This window comes from Malaya genurostris, chromosome 2 (assembly GCF_030247185.1).
Source record: "Malaya genurostris strain Urasoe2022 chromosome 2, Malgen_1.1, whole genome shotgun sequence".
NCBI classification, from domain to species: Eukaryota; Metazoa; Arthropoda; class Insecta; order Diptera; family Culicidae; genus Malaya; species Malaya genurostris.
Window position 1 is genome coordinate 282,287,309 of NC_080571.1, and position 26,553 is coordinate 282,313,861.

The 26,553-nt window shown below is 36.1% G+C and overlaps 1 protein-coding gene across 1 annotated transcript in view; it reads right to left on the minus strand.

Moving 5' to 3' along the window:
* The window catches only part of LOC131430312 (metallo-beta-lactamase domain-containing protein 1), a 280,028-nt gene that overhangs the window by 206,168 nt on the left and 47,307 nt on the right, over positions 1–26,553 (minus strand). Inside the window, exon 2 of the mRNA XM_058595185.1 lies at positions 15,477–15,641. Coding sequence (XP_058451168.1) covers positions 15,477–15,641 — 165 coding nt within the window. The remainder of the gene's footprint in view (positions 1–15,476; positions 15,642–26,553) is intronic.

Consider the following 26,553-nt stretch of genomic DNA (forward strand, 5'->3'; position numbering starts at 1 on the left):
TTATTTCGACTCTCTTGCACTTCCTTACTGTACATACCAATAGGAAGCAAAGCATGTTTTATAATTACAGTCCCATGCACCAGAAGTTTATGCACGGTTGGCGACAGAGCATACCATCCATACAGCTCCACAAAACGAGTTCTCCTGGAAAGCAGGTACCGAAATCTTCACATTGCTGTTTATCAACGTTAAGATTATAAAAAACCGTTCAAGTATATTTCCATTTAACTCGATGATTTGCGCTACTGTGTTATATTCTTTGAAAAATCTACGGGCCCAGATACCATCATTCGAGTTGCCGCCTCCAGGTAATGGTTCACCAATGCTAGACCCTGTCAGCTTGGAGCGAAATCAATCTTCAGTATAGGAACGCCATCGCACGGCATCACATTCAACATATCATGTCAATTGTGTGGGTGCGCAGTGCTGCTATTTTGGCGCGCAAGATTTTGACGTTTATCTTCCCTACTTCAATCTACGAGATTCGACGCGGACTCACCTGAGGGCACCATGCTCGCAAAAAAGGATGTTTCCAATGATTTATTCTATAAATGTGCGAGCTGGATATCTTGTTAATATGATGTCTTTGCTAATACGTAACCCTAGCCGCTCTTTTAATGCCGTTAGAATGTTTGTCTCTTGCTCCTTGATATGCTGATTTTGTCGGGACACGCGCCATGTCGGTTTCTCAATGTGCAAACAATAACTCACTTTTAGCAAAAGTTTCATAGATCGAATCATCATCGTTCCATCAAGCAAAGTCTTGGCATTACATTCCTTTGGTGGAATTTGGCCTTTCTGTTTCAACAGACTTCGCAGCCGATTCTTAGTGTACAGAATCATTGCATGGCTAGTACTATGGATCCTACTGACACTAAGAATCATTCAATTCATCGTTCCATCAAATTGATATTTGTTTGGATTATTCTCATTTGTTTCAGTTCTTGAAAAATTCAGAGCTTTTCCTGAGCGCTTGCATATGCACCAAGCATGGGAGTGTATGCCTGTTATGTCGTTTAACACTTTCGTATCGTTCAGGCAGAACACTAGCTTCGTTGATACAAATACTTTCCCCATTACTGTGGGAGAAAGCTCTGCAATTTCAGCATTTACTTTGTCCACTTCCTGCTGTTAGTTCCGTGTTTTCCTTTTGAAAGATTATTATTCTGGGCAGCAAAGGGAAACAGATGAAGGATAATTGTTGTTCCAGATTATCCAGCCTTCTTGCTCAACAATCAATCGCAAGGGAACCAAACAGATAGCAAATATTGTACAGTAAGGAAGCGCAAGAGAGTCGAAATAAATCAATTCGCAAGTATAGGCAGTTCCATCCGCAGAACTTCAATCGTTTAGTGAATCTAGAGGATGTATTCAAAAGATTTCTTTTAACGTCTGATCCTGTAATAGCATTATCGAATAGAGTAACAACCAATGTGAGTGTACACCATCTTCCCGATTATGCAGCTGAATTAACATTTTTAATTTCAACACGCTAGAAGACAGCAATACCTTATTTTAATATGTATAGCTAGTAAATGTCTTACATGAAAGAGCATTTTTCAATGAAAAAACTCAATGTTTGAACACAATTTAAAAAATTTAAAAAAATATCTCCTCCGCCATTTTTTATATAAACATGCTCGAAAGTATTTTCTATCAAATGAAACAAACCGATTTTTTTTTTCGTTTGCTCCAATATAGCAGTTTAAAAATGATCTGTTTTTGAACTAGTTTTGCTCATAACTTCGGTTCAGAAAACGCTACCTGAATGCGCTAGTCATGAAAAAATTGGTTTAAACAAACTCTAAAAGATATTCAAAGACACCAAAATCGAGAAGTGAAAATTAAGAAAGCTAGAGCAAAAAATCTGATTTTTTTAGGAACACCCTAAGTTGATCTATTAAAATAGCTGTAGCACTAAAACTGTTAGAGATACTACAATAGTGTTTTCGGCAAAGTTGCTTGATATAAGTTTTCCTACAATTTTGCCGAAGGATGCAGTCCTCTATCTCAACACATACGGAAAATAATTTTTGGATCACCCTAATAATTAGAACCACCCTAATACCATATGCTTCAAAATATGGCTTATCTTTCACTGATCATTTGTTCCGAAGACATCATAGCTCTAAAGTATAAGGCTAAGCCACAAATGTTTTTGTCCCCCTAAATTGTGGATCCGGACCACTGTGCAGTGACGAGATAAAAAATTATTAATCAACGGATAAATCACAAATTGAAATGGAAACCTTTTGTGCAGATATTGATGAACACAGAAATACATTCATAATTTTAAACCAATTTGAACCGATATTCAAGAAAGTCCTAGCATTATGAAACTTTATTCTCAGACTGAGAGTTTTATGATCTGACATGAGGTTGCATATTGGGCGTTGGAATTCCATGTCAACTCATGAAGTTAACATTTTCAAACTAAGCAAGAAAACTATTAAAACTCGTCGATGAACATTCTAGTGAGCGCGACAATGACTTACGAAGATATGAACAATGAATGCTCATTAAATCTGTTATTCTATAACCACAATTTATTGGAATGGCATTATTTTATTACAGAAATCACATTTTATTAGTGGTTGCAGATGAACACAGATTTTTTATGCAAAACAATACAGATTTTCTTTGAAAATATCTGGCATCTCTGCTGTTACGTGCACAGTCATCTGATATTTTTTTATTTAGAAAAGGCCAATCCAGATTAACCTTACAATGAAATTTTTAATGTAAAACCAAAGGAAACGAAAACAACCCAATAATTTTCAAAAGTCGAATTGATTCCAAACTGGTTTTAAAAATATCTTGTGTTGTCTCACAATTGACATTAGGCTCCTTTAAGAATTCTGATTCTGAGAATGGAATAGTGCTGCATTTAGTTTTGATTTTATGTTATTGGCACATTGCACAGTGGTTCAAAAGCGCAATTCCACGCTCTTAATTGATAACTCATAGGATCGTGGTTTTTGAGGTACAGTATCTTCAGCAAAGTTGCTTAGAATGATAGACGCCATCTTTTGGCAAATTTTATTTATGTGATTAATCCCCCTAAAAGTGAGATAAACATTTTATTTTAGCTCAGGGTCAACATAGGGGCTAAGTTACTTCGACAAAGTTGTGCAGAAAGTTATTTCAAACAAGTTTGCTGAAGGTATTATTCCCGTAACTTGAGTGTTATTCAAGATATAATGTATTTTCTGAAAAGGGTGTCCAAAAACCAGTTATTGTAAGAAAACATATATATTTTCAATTTATATGAGTTTTTCATGTTATACAAAGTTTTTCATCTTTAAAAACTACACAACTTTTTCGAACATACTATGCTGCTATCATTTCAGTTTAATAAAATAGAGTAATTTTTCATGTTTTTTTAAATAAAATTCTAACTTGTCTATTATCAAAAGGCGCAGGAAGGTGCAGACGAGACTACTTACATATTAAACTACTTCAAAAGAGCTTTCATACCGTGGTTGAATTACTCGTCTGCGATCGTCTGCAGGCGAGATATGTTCTTTTCAAATATCATTGTCCTTGACATTTTCAATGATAAGGTTCATTGTATTTCAGATCAGATTTCAGTATATATTCATTACTATGGTACTTGCCACAAAATATTACTTCTATGAGTTATCAATTAAGAGCGTGAAATTGCGCTTTTGAACCACTGTGCATTGTCGCAAAGCTGAATTACCGGTAGCGACACCTGCCAATGAAAAATGGAACCAAGAAAAGGAGGATTCTTCCGAAAATTTTCATATCGGCAATAGTGATTTCCAACGAGTTGTTTGATTATTCAATAGTACTAATAGATATTAGCAACGAAAACAAACTGAAAAGCAGAAGAAAAACGATTTCAAAATGGTTACTACTACTTTTTTTAGTGCAAACTACAATTATATATGGAAAATCTTCAGAAAAGTATGAAATTGGGTAAGGTTATTTTTTTTCGGAGCCGTATTTTTTTAAACAGAAACCAGTGCAATAATGATTTCTCGAATAATAGAATGTTTAGCGATCGAATACCATATATTATAGATATTTTATTTGTAATTTCCGGGCATTTGAAAAATGGTATTGAACCAAGTATAATGCTCATTTCTAAATAAACGTTAGTTTTCGCACAATATATTAAGATCAACATTACCACCTCTGAGTAAAAACTTTTTCTTTCACTTCTACTATGATTTTTAAAACGACTTCGCCCGTTTATATAGGAAATCGTAAAAAATAATTAAAAATTTTCCTACCGATTTGACAGCTCTTGCTGAAAGTATCATCTCTGAACAAGCAGCGCCTCTACATTTCAACATTCTTCAATCGATAATTACACGCAGAGAAATTGAGCATGTTTAAAATAACAAAACAGCTAGTAGATTTTTGAATTTGATTTCTGTTCATTTCAAGCTAGATCATGATTGTTACAAACCAATTTCTCCCTTCAACATCAACAATAATCTCTGTTTGATTTAAATCAAAATTTTGGTATAACCAAACGAAAAATATATTTGTTCCGGCTGAGTTTATTGTTAAAATGAACTAACAATTTATCACATGTAAACCAAAGTTGAGTAAATGTTATCAACCATGTCCTTGTTGATTCAATCCAGCTATATCTTCAAATCAAGAAAAAAAACTGGATCGATTTATCTATGATCTTATTTGTGTTTACTAACTTTACCGTTTAAATGAACCGTAATATTTTTATTTCTTGTGAACTATAGCCACAGACTAACAGACAGGACACTCAAATTAGATTCTTCAATCATTTTAACGGTCATTTCGAATATTCCTTTATTTGGGACAGTACTCACATGTGTCATGATGGCGCCACGTTACCCTATCAAAAACATCCTGTCTGTCATCTAGACTGTGTTTATTTTTTCATTTACCAACAGAGTTGCCATTCATACAGAATTACCTGTAATGTATTGATTTGTTTACGCCCATGCGAATTTCATGCAGGATACAGATTTAATACATATTGCCAAAACTATATACATAATTGTGCCTACTTCTCATCCTCCAACGGAATACAAAATCGAACCCGTTTTGTTACAATATTTACTTGCTTCTGGTCTGCCGCCACTTAATTTCGGGTGAAAACTACCAACACAATAAAAAATAGTCTTGATGAACAACGTTGAGTCAAATAAATGGTTATCTTCGCGAAAAAGTTAAATGTATTATCAACGTAATCCAATAATTTATTGTGTCGATTCATTCTCAAATATGTTGATGAAATCAGGCATCCCTGCAAGGAGCTGATCGGTGTTGACAAACGAGGGGAAACCAACTAGTAAAAAAACTTTCACATAACACAAGGGGTGTACCGATAGTAAATAGTTCGCGCAGTACAATATAGGTGGAACTAGTGCATCACGAAAAATTATTTTTAAAAGAATTTACTCATACTGCCATGTCTGTTAGTCTGTGCTATAGCATTTTTTTCACGCGCGTTTAAACCAGGGCATTTTTTTCGCCCGCGGATAAAGTTTGTACGCGTTTCATAAGTAAAATTTTATCTGCTTCTTCCATTTCATAGAGAGTTTTCAACAATTCAAGTGTATGTATTGATAATTAGGAATATTTTTAAAAATTGCCTAAAATTACACAACAAATTTGATGCAGGATCTCTATCTTGACCGAACTGATGGAGCACCTAACCGTTGGATGTTATAAAAATTGAAAAACCTTGATTATGGTATGTGAATAATTCGATCGTTCAGCGACAATACTCATAGATCTTGACCAATTCATAATTAAAATAATTGTCATTTCAAGAATTTTAAAACGAATACAAATCGAAATAAAAGTAGTATCCAAAATTACCTTGTAAATTAGTTTAGAAGAAATCATTTTATTCTTAAAAACAAACTAAAATGTATGATTTCAACAAACAAAAGCGTTAGTTGAAATAACTAAATTTAAGGTAATTTATTTCAACTAAAAAGTTTGTGAATTTAAAGCGCAACAATTCTTAACTTTATCTAAAGTTCGTTCAGCCATAACAAATTTTTCAAATTGAATTGTGAGATTGTTTGTTTAGAAATTGACAGGAACGCACAAGTGAAATATTTGTTGTTTTTATCAAAATGACGCTTGAAACAAACTAACTTACTGAGTAAAATTTATTATCATATTTTGTAGTTTCAAGCAGCAATGTTTTCTATATAAAACCAGATTTTCTTTTGTCACTATGTAACAAAATAAATCGTTGCGAGAAATTAAAATTTGATTATATTTACAATTTTTTTCTCTGCGTGTAATAGGATGAACTATACTATAGGATGAATAAAAATCGATTGAGATGAAATTAAGAGCGGAGTATAGCAAACATATCAGAAGTTTTTGCGCAGATTTAGTTTAGTTTAATTTCCAAGAAATGTGATTCAGTTCTCAATATGGAGCAAGGCTAATTAAGCAGAAATATGAAATAATTAATGTGAGTTTAGTAGTTAAATCAGGTTTTTGAGATATGTTCAATTATTCAAATCATTTAAAACGCTGACAGCAATCGTATTTCAAATGCACTATCGCGGAACTACCCGAGGAGTGTCGTAAATTTTTTTCACAATAATAAATGGAGAGTACTCAAAAACCGAGCCAACTATTGTGAACTTACGAACCGAAGTGTCATTTTTCAATTTCCTAAGTCGGTTTACTTCGAAACTAGAAGATACTCAAACTGCAAGTACTCCAAGTAGCTGTACTTACATTTCTCATTTCTTTTCCTACCGGCAAACGGCGGCCATAAGCAGGAGTGCTGTGCGGAAGCAACCCACTTTTTATCATTTTTATAACTTTAGCAGTACCAATTTTATAAGCGCTTCAACAAAGTTACAGATAGTTTGCAGTTGGTCATTCCCAGTTCGTCTCCCGAGTTCTTAACCCTTTGCCAACTGTGGAGACCACTCGCAATTGTGCTGGGATCAATAGTAGTGCGAGTCGAAGAAAAAGTTTCAACCATGGTCCAAAGACGTGGAAAGTGGCATTAGAAGCTCTTTGCGTTGTTCACATCGGTAAGACTGTGCCTTGGTACAGTCGGTTTATTTTCTAGTATCAGTGTACTTTTGGCATAGATTATACGCTAACACTTTTTCGTTTTCATTTTCTTTTTCGGGCAAATTTTCTTCTCGTTTATGTATAAAAAATGAGCTCTTAGAGAAAGAGTGAGTACAAAGACTTTTTCCCATGTCAGTTGCAAAAAAAGCGCAGTCTTGCAAGGAGTATTGAAGGTACTCAGGTGCGAGTTCCTTTTAGCCAAATTCATTTCGTTGGGATGAAAGCAGTTTTCATGATGAAACTTAAGGAATTTGACTCTCCGTTTCGAAAGGGTCTCGGACCGAAACAAGTTAAGGTTCATTACACTGAAACCAACGAACCACACATGCCAGGACTGAAACTGACGAAGATCTACACTAAATCGGCGCTATTCGAACCATTTCATTTAGTGTAGCAAAGCAACAGCTTAATAGTTTAAAACTGCAGTATCTGATCACATTCAATTAAAAAAATTGTTTGCGATTAGATGGAATGTTGAACAAAATAAATAATCCTCGCATTTCAATAATTCGTACTTGAAAATTCAACGCCGCAAAAATTTCGTATCTTTCTGTCTGTCTCGATTGATGTGCTGAAATGCTACTCCTGCTCAACCTTATCATTCTATCATCATCTGTGTGGCGTTTTGACGACGGTCCTGACGAGCTGTGCTCCACTCTACTCATCATGATTCCTACTGATTAACCGATGAGTGGTGCTTCGGAGAGAACGGTAAGTTGGGTTCAGTATCATTCGGAAACGGAATGGGAAACAATTCAGAAACGTGGCTTTCGGACAGCTCCTTTTTGAGACAAAGGAAAGAAACAGATGAAATTCACCGAAGAAAGGAAATGAAGGTGCTTCATGTAGTCACCGATAACACTTATTATGGATTATCCGACTCTTCTATGGTTTGACATTCTGAGTGGTTAAAAATTGGGAATTTACTCTCATCAGTCGTTTAGGTCATTGAATAACATTCATGTATAGTTAACAACTGGGATGTCATGATTCTTCGAAAATTAGTTGCTTTCGGAAACGTAATTTTTAAGAAGCCGATTGCCGAAGCTGAAGAGTAAGTTTTAAGAGCGTTTAATTTCGAACACTTTTACTTCAGTGTAGATCATGAATTATTTCATGGTTCGCTGAAACGTTTCACTAATACGACAGATGAACCTCTCCAATTTATTTTTTTTGCCGACTTTAATACAGACGAGTTTATAAATTGTTGCACCTACTCTTATGTGAAGTTTACATAGACATCTGTCGACGCGACAACCGATGAAATCGGTCGAAGAAAAATTTCACAATTTTTCGATGCCACCATATTTCATTATTTGATCTTTCGGTGTATTAAATCGGTTTCTCGTTTCGAATAGACGGAATCAGTTGATTGGCACATTGTCTGTTTTTCAAAGAACGGTTTCCGTGACTAAGATAAATATGCGAGTAATTTTATCGTCTCATTTACTATTTCCAGTAGTGAAAGGTTCGGAATCCATCAAAAATAAAGAAAACAAATAGTTTCGCCCTTCCTTACTAGTAATTGAAGTATCGCCCTATTTGTTTGCATGGAACACGGAGGGCGAAGCTTACGTAAACAAATGGAATGACAGTTTCGCCCTTTATAGTTCTTCGTATTACTAAGATTGAGATTTTTGTAGAATCCGAATTTTTAGGCAAAATTGTAGTATTTTGAAGCATTTATTGGAAGGAGAGAGAAACTCGATTTGTTTACTTTTGTAAGATTCGTCCTTCTTTGAAAAACAGCTGATGTTTATTTGTAGTATTGAATAAACGATAAAAATGTTGCAAATCACTACATGGCAACGTTGCCATAGTAAAGTATGTCGTATTCACGACAGAAAACAGAATTTAAACAATTGGCACATTGTCGCAAAGCTGATTTACCGGTAGCGACGCCTGCCAATGGAAAATGGATCTAAGCAAAGGAGGATTCTTTCGGACATTTTCATATCAGCAGTAGTCATTTGCAACATTTTTATCGTTTATTCAATAGTACAAATAGATATCAGCAATAAAAGTACACTCGGAGTACAAGAAAATCGATTTCAAGTGACTACTACTACTTTTTTTAGTATGAACTACGATTAAACATAGAAAATTTTCAGAAACATGTAAATTTGGGTAAGGTTAGGTTTTTCGGATCAACATTTTTTTAAACAGAAACCAGAGTAATGTTGATTTCTCGAGTACTAGAATGTATAGCGATCGAGTACTATTTATTTTGGATACTTTATTTGTTATTTCTAGCCATTTGAAAAATGGTATCAAACCAAGTTTAATGCTCTATTCTGAATAAACGATACATTTCGCACAATGAACTAAGATTAACATTACCAGCCCAGAGTAAAAACTTTTTCTTCAACTTCTACTATGATTTTTCAAATGAATTTTCCCGTTTTTATAAGAAATCGTTGAAAAGGTGGAGTAATTAGAAATTTGCCTACCGATTTGACAGCTCTTGCTGAAAGTATTATCTCTAAACAAGCAGCGTCTCTACATTTCAGTTTTGCGACAATATGCCAATTAGTGCATCAACAACAACGTCATTCGATTTAGTCAGCAGTTCCGTCGAACGAACTCGATTTCGTCGGTAGAGAGCATATTTTGAGAACTGTTAATTTAATGTCAATCAAATTAAAGATGTTCACAGACTAATCTGTGTTTCACAGATTTTTAATTGACTCCCAAACGCAAAACTAGAAACAACTCAGCGCCTTCTAGGTTTCAGTTTATGAACCAAGAAAACGATGCTGTTAGCAAATTATCACATGGAGCAATATAGGAATCGAGAAACAATTGTGGAAATAATTACAAACAATCCAATATTTTCTTAAACATTCTTTTCGGAATTTGTAAAACTTTCGCATTCGTAGAACTTTTGCGTGAAAAGTAAACTTTCAACATTTTAAATACTGAACTATATTTAGATACTGATACTAAGCGAGGGGATCATGGTCATTTCGCCGAAAACCTTTCGCCGAATGCCATTTCGTCGAAAGAGTTATTTCGCCGAATAGACCACTTCGCCGAATGCCATTTCGCCGAAAGGATCATTTCGCCGAATCCTGAAATCGTCTTAATATTAATCCAATTACTGTCGTAATTGGAATTGATTTAAAATAAAGACAGATGAATAATGATAGCGTTAACGCCCCTTTTTTTGACCTACAACTTCTTGAATAAAGATTGATTCATGAACGGAGTTCCAAAAAAACTTGTTGACTATTAGCTGCTAAGCATCAAAGGAATTGCATAGGTGTACCTAGGCAAATGTATATGGTATTTTCCGTTTACTAAGCGAAAATTTAAAAAATATCTAACGCGGCTTCACCACGTCGTTTTGGTTCGTGTGCTGTCCGACCTCGCTACCGCTCATTCGGACCTAACTAAAGCAAAGAAATCTAGCTATGAGTAAACCGGGCAAACGAGGCGATTACAGGTTTGTATGCAAGAAGTCACCGAGCCATCTTGGTTTCGGTTATGTGGCTGCGCCACATAAGTTATACACAATAAGACATAGTAACACAAAACAATAATATGATGTGTTCGAAATTACCCTTTCGGAGAAATGACCCTTCCGGCGAAACGACTTTCGGCAAAATGACCTATTTTAATTGATTGAAATTCTAATTAAAATAAATCAATGTTTTTCCGCCATTCTAAAAGAATACTCTTCGATCATTCGAATTTCAACCGCAAATAAAAGAAAATTCACTGGATAATAAGGCTGTGAACCATTTCGCGATTGATTTTAACTTTTGGTTAAAATCTGACACTTGAGTGGTTATTTTGTGTCGAGTAGTTAAATTAGACTAAAACTGTGGCCCATTTCAAAATTTGACGGATGGAAAGTTATTTGGGTTTATTTTGCACAGGAAATAATTTTGACTAATTGATATTAGACTTTTTTTCGAAAGATTTTTTTCAGTGTCGGAAAATAACCATAGATCTATCAAAAATAACCATGCTTTCGAGCAGGGTTATTCCTGACAACATCAAAATAACCACTCGAATGTCAGATTTTAACCAAAAGTTAAAATTAATCACGAAATGGTTCACAGCCTAAATATTCCTACGTCATTTGACAGCTCCATTCGAAAACATCATCGTTTGAACTACAGCGCTATCTATTTGTCGAACTGTCATTAGAAGGCCAATATGTTGCAATGATTTTAGAAAACACAGATTTTCACAGATTTCTGAAATCGATCACGGACTGATAATGAACCCCTGCTAGTTATACCTTGTAAATGAAGTAAATAACGCATGGGCTGAAAAGCCGCGGGCGTAACACATATATGGCACTAGTTTTATTACAGTCACCTTTTATTTAGTTAATACAAGCCTTTAAAAACCATCTATTAAAATTTCATGATATTCTGTTCATTAGTTTGTGAGTAATTGTACTAAGATTGACGCTACTTTTGTTATTTTCAGATCAATGGATCAAAAACAGTTTCGTGTTTTAATTCTATACTGCTTCTTGATGGGCCGTTCGCCGTTCAAGCAAAACAATGACTCGAAAAGTGTTATGAAGACTCCGCTACATCAGAAACAACAAAAAACCCTTCTTAATTCACCTAGTGGTGTGATAATGCCTTTCTCTTTCTTCAAAGCAGTCACATGAATTTTTTATCATTTTATGAAATAGTTTCTGAAACTAATTATGGATCATTTTTGACACCAATTAAATCTCGACGTTTCATGCAGGATTGAGACTTTTGGCATCAAAAAAAATTTTCGATTTTGGAAATTTCATGGTGCATTTTCAAGATCGAAAATTGTCAAACCCTTACCACCGGGCAGCACCCCTTACGCATGTCTGATTTAGCTCAAATTTTGCATGAAGACTTTTTTCGAGGTGCTTGAACTTTTGAGCACTAGAGCTTTACGAAAATAGAGGTGATCCCAAAATTTTGGCACCCTTATATATATATATATATATATATATATATATATATATATATATATATATATATATATATATATATATATATATATATATATATATATATATATATATATATATATTTATATATATATATATTTATATATATATATATATATATATATATATATATATATATATATATATATATATATATATATATATTTATATATATATATATATACATATATATATATATATATATATATATATATATATATATATATATATATATATATATATATATATATATATATATATATATATATATATATATATATATATATATATATATATATATATAAAAGCGGTAAAAATCAACGTGTTATGTCGGTTAGTGGACGACCGAATGAGGCGGTAACACCAGAAAACAAGAAAAAAAATCCACAAAATCGTTTTGTATGATCGAAAAGTGAAATTGCGTAAGTTAACTGACATCGTAAAGATATCAAAAGAATGTGTTGGCTTTATATTGCATGAGCATTTGACTATGAGAAAGCTCTGTTCAAAGTGTGTGCCGCGTTTTCTCACTGTTGACCAAAAACAAGAACGTGTTGATGATTCTGAGCAGTGTTTGGCCATGTTTAAACGTAACAAATCAGAAATTTTGCATCAACATGTGACAATGGATGAAACATGGATTCATCACTTCACTCCGAAATCAAAACGATAGCCATCTGAGTTGGCAGCAACTCGTGTGCCTCGTCCAAAACACAACAATCGGCAAGAAAGGTTATGGCCTCGGTATTTTGGGATGTGCGTGGTGTAATATTTATCAACTATCTTAAGAAAGTAAATGCCATTAACAGTGATTATTATATAGCGTTATTGGGGCGATTGAAGGCTGAAATAAATGACCGCATATGACAAAGAAAAAAAAAGTTTTTCATTAAGCCAACGCACCGTGTCACAAGTCAATCAAAACAATTTCAAACTAGGGCAACGGCTCCCTTTTTCATCTGAGCTCCTATTTCCATCTCATCCCTGCACCTCATAACTTTGAACATGAATAATATTTTACAACCTACCGGAAGCAAACTGTGAAATGTTTTAAAATGATTTGAAAAGCTATTGTCACACTTTCCTATTGAAAGAAATGGTTTTAAATTCTTCGGTGATCTTTTTTTTCATATAAAATAAACTCACTTTTCAATTTAGGACACATTTTCGTCGTAAGATTTACAGTTTGTCATGTTTCTGAATATCTACTAATCGATTCGTCTCAAAACATGATCACTATTTCACACAATTACACTACCATTGAATGCTGGATGACTTCATAATTAGTTATATTCACTTGCCACTTGTTTAGTTAACGATTAAAAACTTCAAAAATTACCCGACAAGCAATAAAAGTCTTCAAAAATATGAGATGAAAGTTTTTCACTTCGTTCACTTGATTGCGCTTTGTTTTCATCTCATTTGGTTTCGCAAAGTTGCCAAGTTATCTCATAATGCTACAAAACAAAAATTGTTTATCTTCTTCAAATTATCATCAGAAAGTATGTTTTTGGTATCCGTGACATTAGCTTAATTATATTATTGATATTAATATTTCAATAAAACTGTTTCAGCTTCGAATATTACCAGAAAGAATGTGTTAAATACTAATGACATAACCATTGTGGCAAATCTAGTAGCACTGGTTTCATTCCGCTATACGCCAACATAACGCTGTGAAGTGTGTGTGTGTTTCATCGGCTGTGCACAGAGATGCCAGATATTTTCATAGAAAATATGTATTACTTTGCATAGAAAGTCTTTATCTGTTCTATCTGTTTTCACTAATAAAATGATGTTAAGAGATAGTTCTTTAGATCTCCGTAAGCCATTGCCCCATTAATTAGATAATTCAACGAGTAAATTTTTTACCAATAATAATAATGTAGAAAAATCCTGGTGGGTACGGTTGTATCGTTTGAGTTGTATATCAGGCAGCGGTGAGGTAGTCGGTCACCAGAATATCTGCCCAGCCATATTTTTCCAGCTGGCAGCGTTTAGTCAGCCATCTGGCAGCCATGCGTATGCGGATGAGAGTGTAATAGTGGAATATTTTGCTTTGATTGCTGTCGCCATTGCTAATTTATAGGATGAATAAAAGATCAACGATAGGATGGATAAAAATCCATTGAGATGAAATTAGGAGCAGAGTAGTGGAAACATCATTAGTGTTTTTAGCTGTTTTATAAATATTAGTTGAATTTTCAAGAAATGTGAATCTATTCTCAGCGTGGAGCAAGGCGAATAAAGCAGTAATATGAAATAGTTACAGTGATTTTAGTGCCTAAATCGGGGTTTGAAAGCGACGTCCTTACAAATGAGATGAAATAGGGAGCCCTTACCCTACATGAATTGAACTTCGAATTGCTTCCACATCCACCGTATTCGCCAGATTTGGCTCCCAGCGATTACTGACTGTTCGCAAATCTGCAAAATGCTTGCCGGTAAGAAATTTTGCACGAATGAAGAGGTTATCGCTGAAACTGAGGCCGAAAGATAAATCGTTCTACAAATGTGATATTGAAATGTTCAAGCGGCGCTGGGATGATTGCGTTGCTCTTGACGGAGATTATGTTGATGAATAAAGTTAATTTTGAACCAAAAAAGTCTTGTTCTCTTTGTTAGGCCCGGGACTTTTCAGCCCATGCGTTAGCAAAGATCTCTCAGTCGTATCGAAGGGATTATTTGGCTTTTATTCTACGTTCGAAGATCAACTACCAAGCGGAACATGGATCGCAAACGTTTCGAAATTGTATACAGATATTTGAAGATATTCGTTAAAAGATAAATAAAGTTTTACAATTTAATATGACGAAAGTTACAATTTGTCAAAAGCTTTGAACTGTTTCCAACATTTGAAATGGCATCTATCAACATATTTGCCTTAGAAAAAAAAGAATAAATGGTTAAGGATTTAAATTTTCACTTCATTAATGGATTTTTTGTGATAAATCCGAGCACCATCTGGCGGAGCCAAAGGAATGACGAACATTATCAAATAATCCATCAACATTATCCCTAAAGAAAATAAACAAACCCATCGCATAAACAGTCTTAAAACCCGACGACGCCGACGACAGATTTCAAGAAATAATCTAATATCCGGCAGTGTGAAACAGGATGCGACCCTTCAGTCCGAAGCATTCCCCATTTCCGAGCTGGGTTCGATTCGTCACGCGTCTCGGTACCGAAAGAATTAATTTCTCGTAACGTGCCCAGCTTGAAATCCACATCCACCAGAAAGTAAGTGAATCGATTCCGTCAATATTTACCCCTCCGGGTTTTGGCTTTGGCCTGTCATCACGTGGTGTGTCGATTCTGTCCGCAATTGATAAAAAGACTCACAGGGCCATGGGGAGGATGAGGAGGAGGATGGTTGGCCAACGCAGCTAGCAGCTCCAGCAGTAGTAAGGAGCAGCATTATTCAATTTTCATCATCACCACTTACCGTTGCCAAAGTCATGGACGAAGTAGCGATTCCGCTGGGATACATTAGTTCCTACGATATGTTTGGCCTTTAGGAACAGATTATTGTTCCCCAGATGGTCGGAGTGTCCATGTGTGCTCACCACCCAAGTGATGTCATCGGGAGTCAGGCGGCTTTCCTGCAATCCTGCGTCGATTGGAGGAACGGAAGAGAAATAAAAGAGAAACAAAAAACAACACGCATTAGAAGAAAATAATAGCAAAGTGGCCTACTAGGTTTTGCAAGTATGGGAAGGATTTCTCTCTGCAACAGTTCTAAAACACTCTGCTTTGAAAGTAGAAAAAAAATGTGAAGATTCGAGTGTAAGGAGGTTCAACGAGAGGGGGATGATGATGGGTTGTTTAAGGCAAAATGGAAAACTGAAATCGGAGACGATAAATTTACGGAGTAATTTGAGCATCCATTCGAACGTCTATCGATTTTTGTCTGCGGTGTTCGCTTGGAGACCAGCTCCTTGAACGCTGCGTTTTTCCGTAGTTGTTGTCGTTCATTGGCGTGTTTTTCCTTGCAGTTTCCTTTACATTTCACATTGACATGTTTCGCCCGCCCAACCACCAACGGTGGTACCGTCGCCGAGAGTAACATTCGAGAAAATCTCGGCTGGCACAGATAATAGCTAAAAAAAAACAAGCTTTCCTATGCTATCCCGCTCTCACTCTCTGTTTGTTTCGGGATCTCTCGAAATTCACCCGCGCACTAAAATGTCGGTAAAACGGATCCCGCACATACACAAACAGACCGTGCAAATCCCGACTGTGGAAGCACATGAGTAGTGCCAGAGTAGGACGGCAGGCATGCGAACGAAAAGAGTCGGCGGAAAATCGATAATCACGCATTTACATAAATCGTTCGTTTCTCTCTAGGTCGCCTCTGCCAACTGCAGTAAACGCGCTAGTACCGGTGGTGGTGATGCGACCGACCGACCGACCGACCGACCGACTGATGACTCGCCAGCTTGCTTGTTTCGCCATTCGCCATTTGATATGCGCCATCCGAAACGGGAAATCACAAATCATCCCGGTTGCGGCCATAAATCGATTCGGGGCGAAATTGCACTCACCGCAAGCTGCGCCCGTCACGATCGATCAATTTGCATACCTCGAAACTTGATTGACCGGCGGTCGAAGTTCACTGGGGATTTATCAGCGTCGCTTTCGGCAGGAACCGGATTTTAGGTACTCGCTTAGCAGGCTGTGGCTTTTGTGTGTATGTGTGGGAATGGGAAATTGTGGGCGAAAGGCGAAACCCCCTGCTGAAACGTTTCTCGTGTTTCTCGCCTGGTGAAAGAATGGCGTGTCGTCGACTCTATTATACCCTGGCGTGTCATATTTAATGTTGTTTTGCAGAAGATGGACGCTTATTTTTGACATTGAACATTTTCCTTCTTCGTTTGATACTGTGAGAGCGATTCAGATGCTGTTTATTCCGCTTTCGAAGTGAAATACGACTTGACATGATAAACTTGATAGCAGCATGGCAAGAGTATGAAACTGAATTCATTTGGTAATCGCTTTCAGAAACTTTATTTCTCTAGCTCGAGCATCAAAGTTTATTAAAACTAAAACTGAGATGCACCATCGAGGAAAGCAGAGAAACATTAAATGCAAATGACTTTCGCCTTGTGCTTTTTTTAACGTTGTATTAAACAAATTGTGGCACGTTGAGGAGTCTCCAATCAGATTTATGGTGTTCGTTTATCAATTGCAAACGAACGTGATTTGGTTGTACCTTCGGAAGCAATTTTATCACGCCAGACATAAAAGGACCTAAACATTAGCTAACTCAAGTATTTTTCGAACGCATCAAGGAAACCAGACGAAAATGAGCATACTGAGCAATTCTGCATTTCAATCACCGAAAAGATTTCAAAATTAGAATCGGATTTCTGCAGTCTGACAAACCATCAGTTTTTTTACGAAAAACGTGCTTAATCCACCTAGCGATAGTGAAATGATACCTTTTTTTATCAATCCGCATGTGTTGTTTGCAGTTTTCATGACACTATTCTAATGTCCGTCGTTTTAAGTGGTAATTTTATATTTAAATCACTCATTACTATGTAATGTCGAAACAGCAAATCGGATCGAATTTGAATCTAAAAGTGTAACAATCGATTAAACATTCCATGATATATCGAAGTAATTTCCACTTTAGAGTTTAGGGTAATTTAAGGTACTTCCAGAGCCGGTATTCAGGAACCAACATAACCCAAACCGATTCGTATGGCCATATGACAAATAAATTGCATTATTTTTTAGTCCAACTTTAAAGCTGTACTGGATTGTCATCTTCTATATCGCTTTGAATTTTAAAAATTCATCATCCTACAATTCCAGAACCGGAAGTCAGAATTGGATAAAATTGGATTTATTTTAATTTGAACTTTTGTTTCTGAAATTCGATTTGGCTTTCTTTGAGAAAACGATTTTCGATACTGGAACCGGAATTCGAAATCCGGTGTAGCCGAAGTCAGATAAATTCACCTGAGTAGCTGTATAGTTTACATTTGTTTCAAAATGTTGGGAAATCTTTGAGGAATCGTATTGCGAATTGAATTTTTGGGTGCCTTCCGAAACGAAAACTAAATACAACCAAAAATGAAATAAGTTTATTTGGTCATCGACTATCCAAATCTGCCAACCCGATAAACCTGATTAATTCATGTGGAATAGACATTTCCATACTAATCACCCTGTATCTCGAAACCGGAAGTTGGATCTGACTGAAAAACAAGATGTTTTATAGAATCTTAAAACTTTTCATTTTAGATGATTCTTAGATTTCATTGGAATCTAAGATTCGGTTCAGCCATCTACGAGAAATATATGTTACACAGTTTTAATTTCGTTTCACATATCATCCTGTAGTTCCGGAACCAGAGGTCGGAACCAAGCATAATTCAGGAACCTTGTTTGGGAGTATAAGACTAATTATGGAATTGCTTTCAACTCGAAAATTCTGCCAACATCTGGTTTACATATTTCGTATTCGAACGACTATGTTGCCAAAAACGAACCGTGCTAAAATCGGTCCGAGGTAAAATATCTTGAAATAGTATGCTGTACACAGTCTTTTTGGTACTTAGAAACAATTGTAGGTAACAGTATAAAAAATCGTGTTTTACGTTGCTCCCAAGCATTCCTTTGTCATACAGCGCTCAAAACTCCTACTGCTGAAATAGGGGAAAAAGTCGCTTACACAAAAATTGTAAGAAATTCGAATTGAACACTGTTAAAAGTTTTCGCACAGAAAAAAGTTGAACGTAGGGGTAGATTGGGTAAAATGCACCCCCTAAGGAAATGTAGCTATATCTTAAATATAGAGAATAACACGAAAGAGTTGATTATCATGACTATCTTCCGTAATCATTATTTCTCAAAATTACGTACAAGCACTCGCTGAATCATTGAAAAATACATGAAATATCTTATTTTCTAAAACCCTTAAAAATTGTCTATTGAAATATATGCGGGGCATGACGCCCTATCGTGGGAACATGAAAAATATACATTTTGAATTACGCGAAGTGACTTATCTGAACATGGAGGCTGGATGATCTTAAACAACGGGTAAACATCCATCAAAACAACGGATTAAAGCTCATAACAACCACGGGGCAATATGCACCATCATAAAGCTTCTTCTTCTTATTTAAAGAAAGCTTTAGACTTTTCGTTGACGAAATATTTGCCTGGTGGAAGATTGTTGACTATTATTCATTAAATTGATAACTTATGGATAATTATTGTAAGCGAATTCTTGAGCATTTTGCCTCACACAATTCGGGTCGTTTTGCTCCCGAAAATATGAGAGGATAAATTTGACGATTTTTCTATAAAATTACAAATACATCGTCTGTATTAGAACTAATTTTAGAAATCCGAATGATTGGTAAAGAAGTTCACTGGTTACAAAATTAAAATCGTCTTCCTCACCCTAGAAAATTACTATGGAACGAACATCAAAAGTTAGTTATAACAGAGACATAATTGTTTTTTTTAATTTTTCCAGATATGATTGAACCGTCGCTACCAAAATTTTATAGTAATCTGTTGTTATGGCGGACTTTCAGTTTCATTAACATTTCAGTGAAAAAAATTGGTAACTTTTGAGAAAAGCAAAAGGTGCATTATACCTCGGGGGTACGTTTTACCCCATATTCCCCTATTTTTTCAATGATGAGAAAATTTACACTACTAAATTTTAAAAAGAAAACCGCATCTTCATTTTTGCCTTTCTAATATAGAAAAACTATACAATCACTGTGAAAATCGACTTCTGAATCTCATATACCATTCGACTCAGCTCGACAAACTGAGTAAATATCGGTGTGTGTATGTATGTGTGTGTGTATGTGACAAATAATGTCACTCGATTTTCTCGAAGATGGCTGAACCGATTTTCACGAACTTAGATACAAATGGATAGTCTTATGATCCCATAGATCGCTATTGAATTTTTTCCCGATCCGACTTCCAATTCCGAAATTACAGGGTGATATGCACCAAAAAATGAAAAGAATGTCACTCACTTTTCTCAGAGATGGCGCGACCGAATTAAAGGTAATATGTGCAAATCTATGAGAAAATGCGCATTTAATTTTCTCGGAAATTTCACAACCGATTTTTACAAACAAAGAGGCAAATGATAGGTCTTGAGATTATTCAAAAAGTCCCCAAAAAGGTAATCCAGATTGGATTTTTGTTTCCAATATTACAGTGCAATAAATGAAATATATTCAATTTCATAAGGATTTGTTCACACGTGATGGCGAAACGAGATGCAAGTTCTTAGAAAATTAACTGGTAAATTGATCTAGTTGGACCTTGTTCGTTAGTGAATATATGAATATACTTTGGGACTACTAGCCCTCGATTTCCGCTTGCGAACGCAGCGGTAATAGTAAAACCTGTTTCAATCCACTTAGTGGTGTAATGATGCCTTTCTCATATCAATCATACCATCATATATAAAGGGTGATTTTTTAAGAGCTTGAGAACTTTTTTAAACAATAAAACGCATAAAATTTGCAAAATCTCATCGGTTCTTTATTTTAAACGCTAGATTGGTACATGACATTTACTTTTTGAAGATAATTTCATTTAAATGTTGACCGCGGCTGCGTCTTAGGTGGTCCATTCGGAAAATCCGCTTTTTTATCGACAAATTTTGTTCAGCGATGAGGCTCATTTCTGGTTGAATGGCTACGTAAGTAAGCAAAATTGCCGCATTTGGAGTGAAGAGCAACCAGAAGCCGTTCAAGAACTGCCCATGCATCCCGAAAAATGCACTGTTTGGTGTGGTTTGTACGCTGGTGGAATCATTGGACCGTATTTTTTCAAAGATGCTGTTGGACGCAACGTTACAGTGAATGGCGATCGCTATCGTTCGATGCTAACAAACTTTTTGTTGCCAAAAATGGAAGAACTGAACTTGGTTGACATGTGGTTTCAACAAGATGGCGCTACATGCCACACAGCTCGCGATTCTATGGCCATTTTGAGGGAAAACTTCGGAGAACAATTCATCTCAAGAAATGGACCGGTAAGTTGGCCACCAAGATCATGCGATTTGACGCCTTTAGACTATTTTTTGTGGGGCTACGTCAAGTCTAAAGTCTACAGAAATAAGCCAGTAACTATTCCAGCTTTGGAAGACAACATTTCCGAAGAAATTCGGGCTATTCCGGCCGAAATGCTCGAAAAAGTTGCCCAAAATTGGACTTTCCGAATGGACCACCTAAGACGCAGCCGCGGTCAACATTTAAATGAAATTATCTTCAAAAAGTAAATGTCATGTACCAATCTAACGTTTAAAATAAAGAACCGATGAGATTTTGCAAATTTTATGCGTTTTATTGTTTAAAAAAGTTCTCAAGCTCTTAAAAAATCACCCTTTAATACTGTGGTATTCTTCAAAATAATTTTCTTCAATTCCTAAAAAGAATAACCGAAATCGGTTTGTTTGACCATCTACTGATAAAAACTATTAATTGGAGAAGATTTGAGGTCGATTTAGAAAACTTTTTACGGGTTTTCGCCCTTTTCAGTGATGGTATACAATTTTTAACACACTTTATCTTATATTTCCGGATCCGGAAGTCGGATCCAGATGAAATTCAGGAATTACGTATGGGACCGCAGGAACTTTCATTTGAACCTGAGTTTATGAAAATCGGTCGCGCCATCTATGAGAAAAGGTAGAAAACATTTTCATTTTGTTGCACATTTTACCCCATAACTCCGGAACCGGAAGTCGGATTCAAATAATATTCAGGAATTTTATTTCGGACCACAAGACCTTTCATTTGAATCTAAGTTTGTGAAAATCGGATCAGCCATCTCCGAGAAAAGTTAGTGCAAAAAAACGTTACATACACACACACATACATTTTGCGTACTCGACTAACTGAATCGAATGGTATATGACACTCGGCCCTTCGGGCCTCGGTTCAAAAGTCGGTTTTCACAGTGAGTGCATAACCTTTCTAACAGTTCGGCTGAAAAGTTCGTATCGTTTAATAGAAACACACATTTTTTTGCCAAAATTCGTTTTTATTATTCAACATAATTGCCATCAGAGGCGATACAGCGATTACAGCGATCTTCCAACTTTTCGATACCATTTTTGTAGTACGATTTGTCCTTTGCCTCAAAATAGGCCTCAGTTTCAGCGATTACCTCTTCATTGCTTCTAAATTTTTTACCAGCGAGCATTCTCTTGAGGTCTAAGAACAGGAAAAAGTCACGGGGGGCCAAATCTGGAGAATACGGTGAATGAGGGAGCAATTCGAAGCCCAATTCGTTCAATTTCAGCATGGTTTTCATCGACTTGTGACATTGTGATTGTGAGCTCACGCGGCACCCATTTTGCACAAAGCTTTCTTATATCCAAATGTTCGTGAATAATATGTCCAACACGTTCCTTTCATATCTTTAGGGTGTCAGCTATCTCGATCAACTTCACTTTACGGTCATTGAAAATCATTTTGTGGATTTTTTTCACGTTTTCATCGGTAACAGCCTCTTTTGGACGTCCACTGCGTTCATCGTCTTCGGTGCTCATATGACCAGTACGAAATTTTGCAAACCACTTACGAATTGTTGCTTCACCCGGTGCAGAGTCTGGATAACACTCATCAAGCCATTTTTTGGTATCGGCGGCATTTTTTTTCATCAAAAAGTAGTGTTTCATCAACACACGAAATTCCTTTTTTTCCATTTTTTTCACAATAACAAAAGTAGCTTCACTCAAAATGCAATATCTCACAAACTAATAATCAGACAGCTGTCAAATTTATACACGTATCTTTTGAAGGTTGGTACTAACTGAAAATGGTATGGATTTAATTCTAGTGGCGCCCTCTCATAGAAACGATACGAACTTTTCAGCCGATCTGTTATATGAGAAAGGCAAAAAAATGCTCAAAAAACGGAACTCACTTCGATTTTTCAGCAACGGTTTAACCGATTCTAACAAAGCCTGATTCAAATTAAAGCTCTAATTGTCTTAAAAGATACTGTGCATTTTCGTCCAGATCCGACTTACGGTTCCCAAATTAGATGGCGATGAATGTTAAAACTTTCAAACTGTCATACAAAATGGTGCAAAATCAGTATGCATCGGTACGTGCTGGTTCGGAAGAAGAAAACGCCACTGCCTAGTACATAGCCTGCTTTGTTCAATTTTGTATAGCGTGCGGACACCAATATTTAAATCTATATTAACTTGACATAACTGTTTACAAATTGCAAAGCTGGTGGTAGTTTATACCAAAGAAAGTTTTTGATTTTGTTCAAGTTTGAAAAAAAAAATCTTGACAGAATCTTCTAGTAATGTTTTTGAAAATATAAATAATTTGAGAACGGCATCATTACACAACTAGGTGGATTTTTTATTTTAAGCCGGTTATGAAAAATAACATTTGACGTATCTTTAAAAAGGTTACAGCTAAAACAGTCCAAGCTGAAATGTAGCGAAGTGCGCGGTTTGCGTTTCTGAGCAATTATTCAAAAACTTAGATTCAAATGAAAGGTCTCATGGTTCCATTGCCTGCAGAGATTTCCTTATTCTCTGTGAGACGAAGAGCAAGTGTTATTTTCTCCCCTTGCACTGACGAAATCAACGAGAGCTATCTCTTTCAAACATATTCACCACTGTTATATAAAGTGTACGCGCATCATGCGAGCGCGTGTTTATTTTCTTTCACCTCTAGCACTGGATCGAACCAAAGTAAGAGAGCAAAAATACAATATATCGTTGAAATTTAGATTTTCTTGCTGCGAAAAAGATTGGCATAGCAAGGCCAGCGCTACCTTCTGTAAATTTAAAAATTCAATCACCGAAGTGTTCAATCACCAGCACGCGCCTGTGGTCACTTGTGTGTATTTAGGCGAGAGCGCGTGAGAGCGATTCGTGCGAAGAGAATGTGTTTCTTTAACCACAAGCACACACTTAAATTTTGTCTATTCGACACTGAAACGAAATGCGCTTTCTTTTTTGTATGATGTTCGTCGGCGGTCTCCCCAGTGTTGAAATGAAACTTACTCGATGGTGTATCACTCTAGTGAAATGCCATCACTGATTGCCTGCTATTGAATTTCATCTCGATCCGATTTCCGGTTCCGGAGATACAGGGTAATATGTGAAAATTAAATATAAAATGTGTACTCAGTTTTCTCGGAAACGGCTTAACCAGATTTCACAAACTAAGGTTCTAATGAAGTTTTATAGTTTCCTAAAAATTTCCAGAACATTTTATCCGGATCCGACTTCCGGTTCCGGAGCTAAAGCGTGATAAGTGGTAAATACCAATTGCAGGAGTGTTTTTTCACGAACGATGATCGAAAACAGATACAAATCCCATAAAACTGTATAATAAATTCTTCTAGTTTGCAGCACTTGTTAGCTTGTGGCCATATAACCTTAATTCGGCACTACTGGTCCCCTCTTTTCCTGTTCCGGAAGCACCGAAAGTAGTGAAGAAAAACTCCAATAATAGAAATCACTTCGATTTATCAGCGTTGCTTGAACCGATTTTCACAAATCTTAGTTTAAATTGAAGCTCACATTGTCCCAAAAGCTGCTGTGAAATTTCATCCGAATCCGACTTTCGATTCCGCAATTACAGGGCGATGAGTGTCAAAACTTTCAAACCGCCATATAGACTGACAATACAAAAACGGTACGCACCGATACGTGCAACGTGGAAGAAAAAAAACACAACACGAATGATTCGTGCTTTGTTCTATTTCATAGACGCTATAAAGAAAATCAAACGGTTACGGATGTCTGCTACTGGTGTGTGATATTGGTAAAAGGCGGTGCTGCGGTCGATAAAAATTTTAGCTATATATGATAAATGCGACCGAAAGAGTAAACGAATGTCAATGAGTTGAAATTCATTTGAAAAAATAAACATTCATTGGAATTTAAGGCTTCGTGATGTAAATGAAATTTTCATAGCCGCTGATGTAGTGATGTCAATAATAATAATCCTACTGCATGTTTTATGCTGCTGATTCATGCTGTTTAGCTTGACTTACATAGGTAAAAATAACAGAAACGCAGGTTCGCTTCGTTTGTTAGATTTAGTTTAAATGGTTTAATCGAAATAGAACATGAAATAGTAAGTCTAGGTTTAACTAGGTTTAAAACAGTTCCAATTTGTAGCTGGCGAACGAACCTACTTCGGCTATTCCGATCATTTGAATCCGGTAACCGAAGTTTTTGAAATATGTATGATGGTTGTAACGACTGGAAGATGAATTTATATAAGTATTGACGGCTTTCTCAGTCCCAAATCACTAGACAAACGATTTAATCCTTAAATTGCCCGACGTTTCGGCCGTTTTTGATGGCCTTTTTCAAGGGAAACTGTAAAGTTGTGTTTTTATTATTGTCAAAAAGAAGGTACAAAAAAAAAAAAGTTACATGAATACAAATACTACAAACATATTTTAAACTCACTTTAGTCAATTCGTTTTTGTCGAGTACGTTGATTGCCAACGGTAAGAAGTTTAACAATTTTAAACGGCTTTAATTGCTTCGCGGATATTTGCATTTGGTAGTCGATAGCAGTCACAGACTCTCTGGGTGTACACTTGCTTGACAACGGTCAGTAGAAATTTGGTGAACAAACTGATGTTGCTTGTGTGCTTAGTGAGACACGTGATCCACAATCATTTTGCTCTCTGTTGTGACTCTTTTTCGGCGACTAGTGGTAGCTTTAATTGTGTGTAAAATGCCTGCGTAGATAGTGTTGAGTCCGTCTACATCGGTACGGTGGTTGATGGTATTGGCTGTGTTTGTAATATGGCACATCTCGAGTATGGGTAGAGATGACGATCGGTAGGTTCTGTCGATGATTTTGGCTTGTGCTGTATTAAACGTGTGATTGTGTTGGATCATATGTTGGATCAGGGCAGTTTTTTCCCCAAGATTGTTCATCTGTTCATCGTTGCTGTTTTTACCAGCCTCTCTCAGTTTGTGGTACTGATTTATGTTGCTGTTATGCCCATAGAGCCTTGTTTTTAGTTGATTTCTTGTCATGCCGATATAGCACATATTACAGTCTTCACATGATATACTGTAAATAACGTTTGATTGAAGCATGGGGTCTATTGGATATTTGGTGCTAGGAAGAATGCGGGCAATGGTTTTGATCGGTTTTTGCGTTATTTTGACTTGAGGATAATCTGCTTTGAGAATGCTGGCTATTGTCGTACTTAGAGAAGGAATATGTGGTAGTGATCTGTAGGTAAAATCTATGTTGTTGTTTATGCTGGAGCCGTTGCTTGATGGAGTGTCAGTTATCCGTTTTATGTTGTTAGGGCTATTGTTGCGAGTCATAAGCCTGTTTATTAGTGATGTTGGATAGTTGTTGGTGCGAAGATGATGGAAGATTACATTGCGCTGGAAATTATGGTCTTGACTCGTGGAAAGACTGGTCACTCTTTTTATAAAGTTTACGGCGACGTTCATTTTCATTGATAGCGGATGAAACGATAGAAAATTAAGAAGTCGGTTCGATGAGATG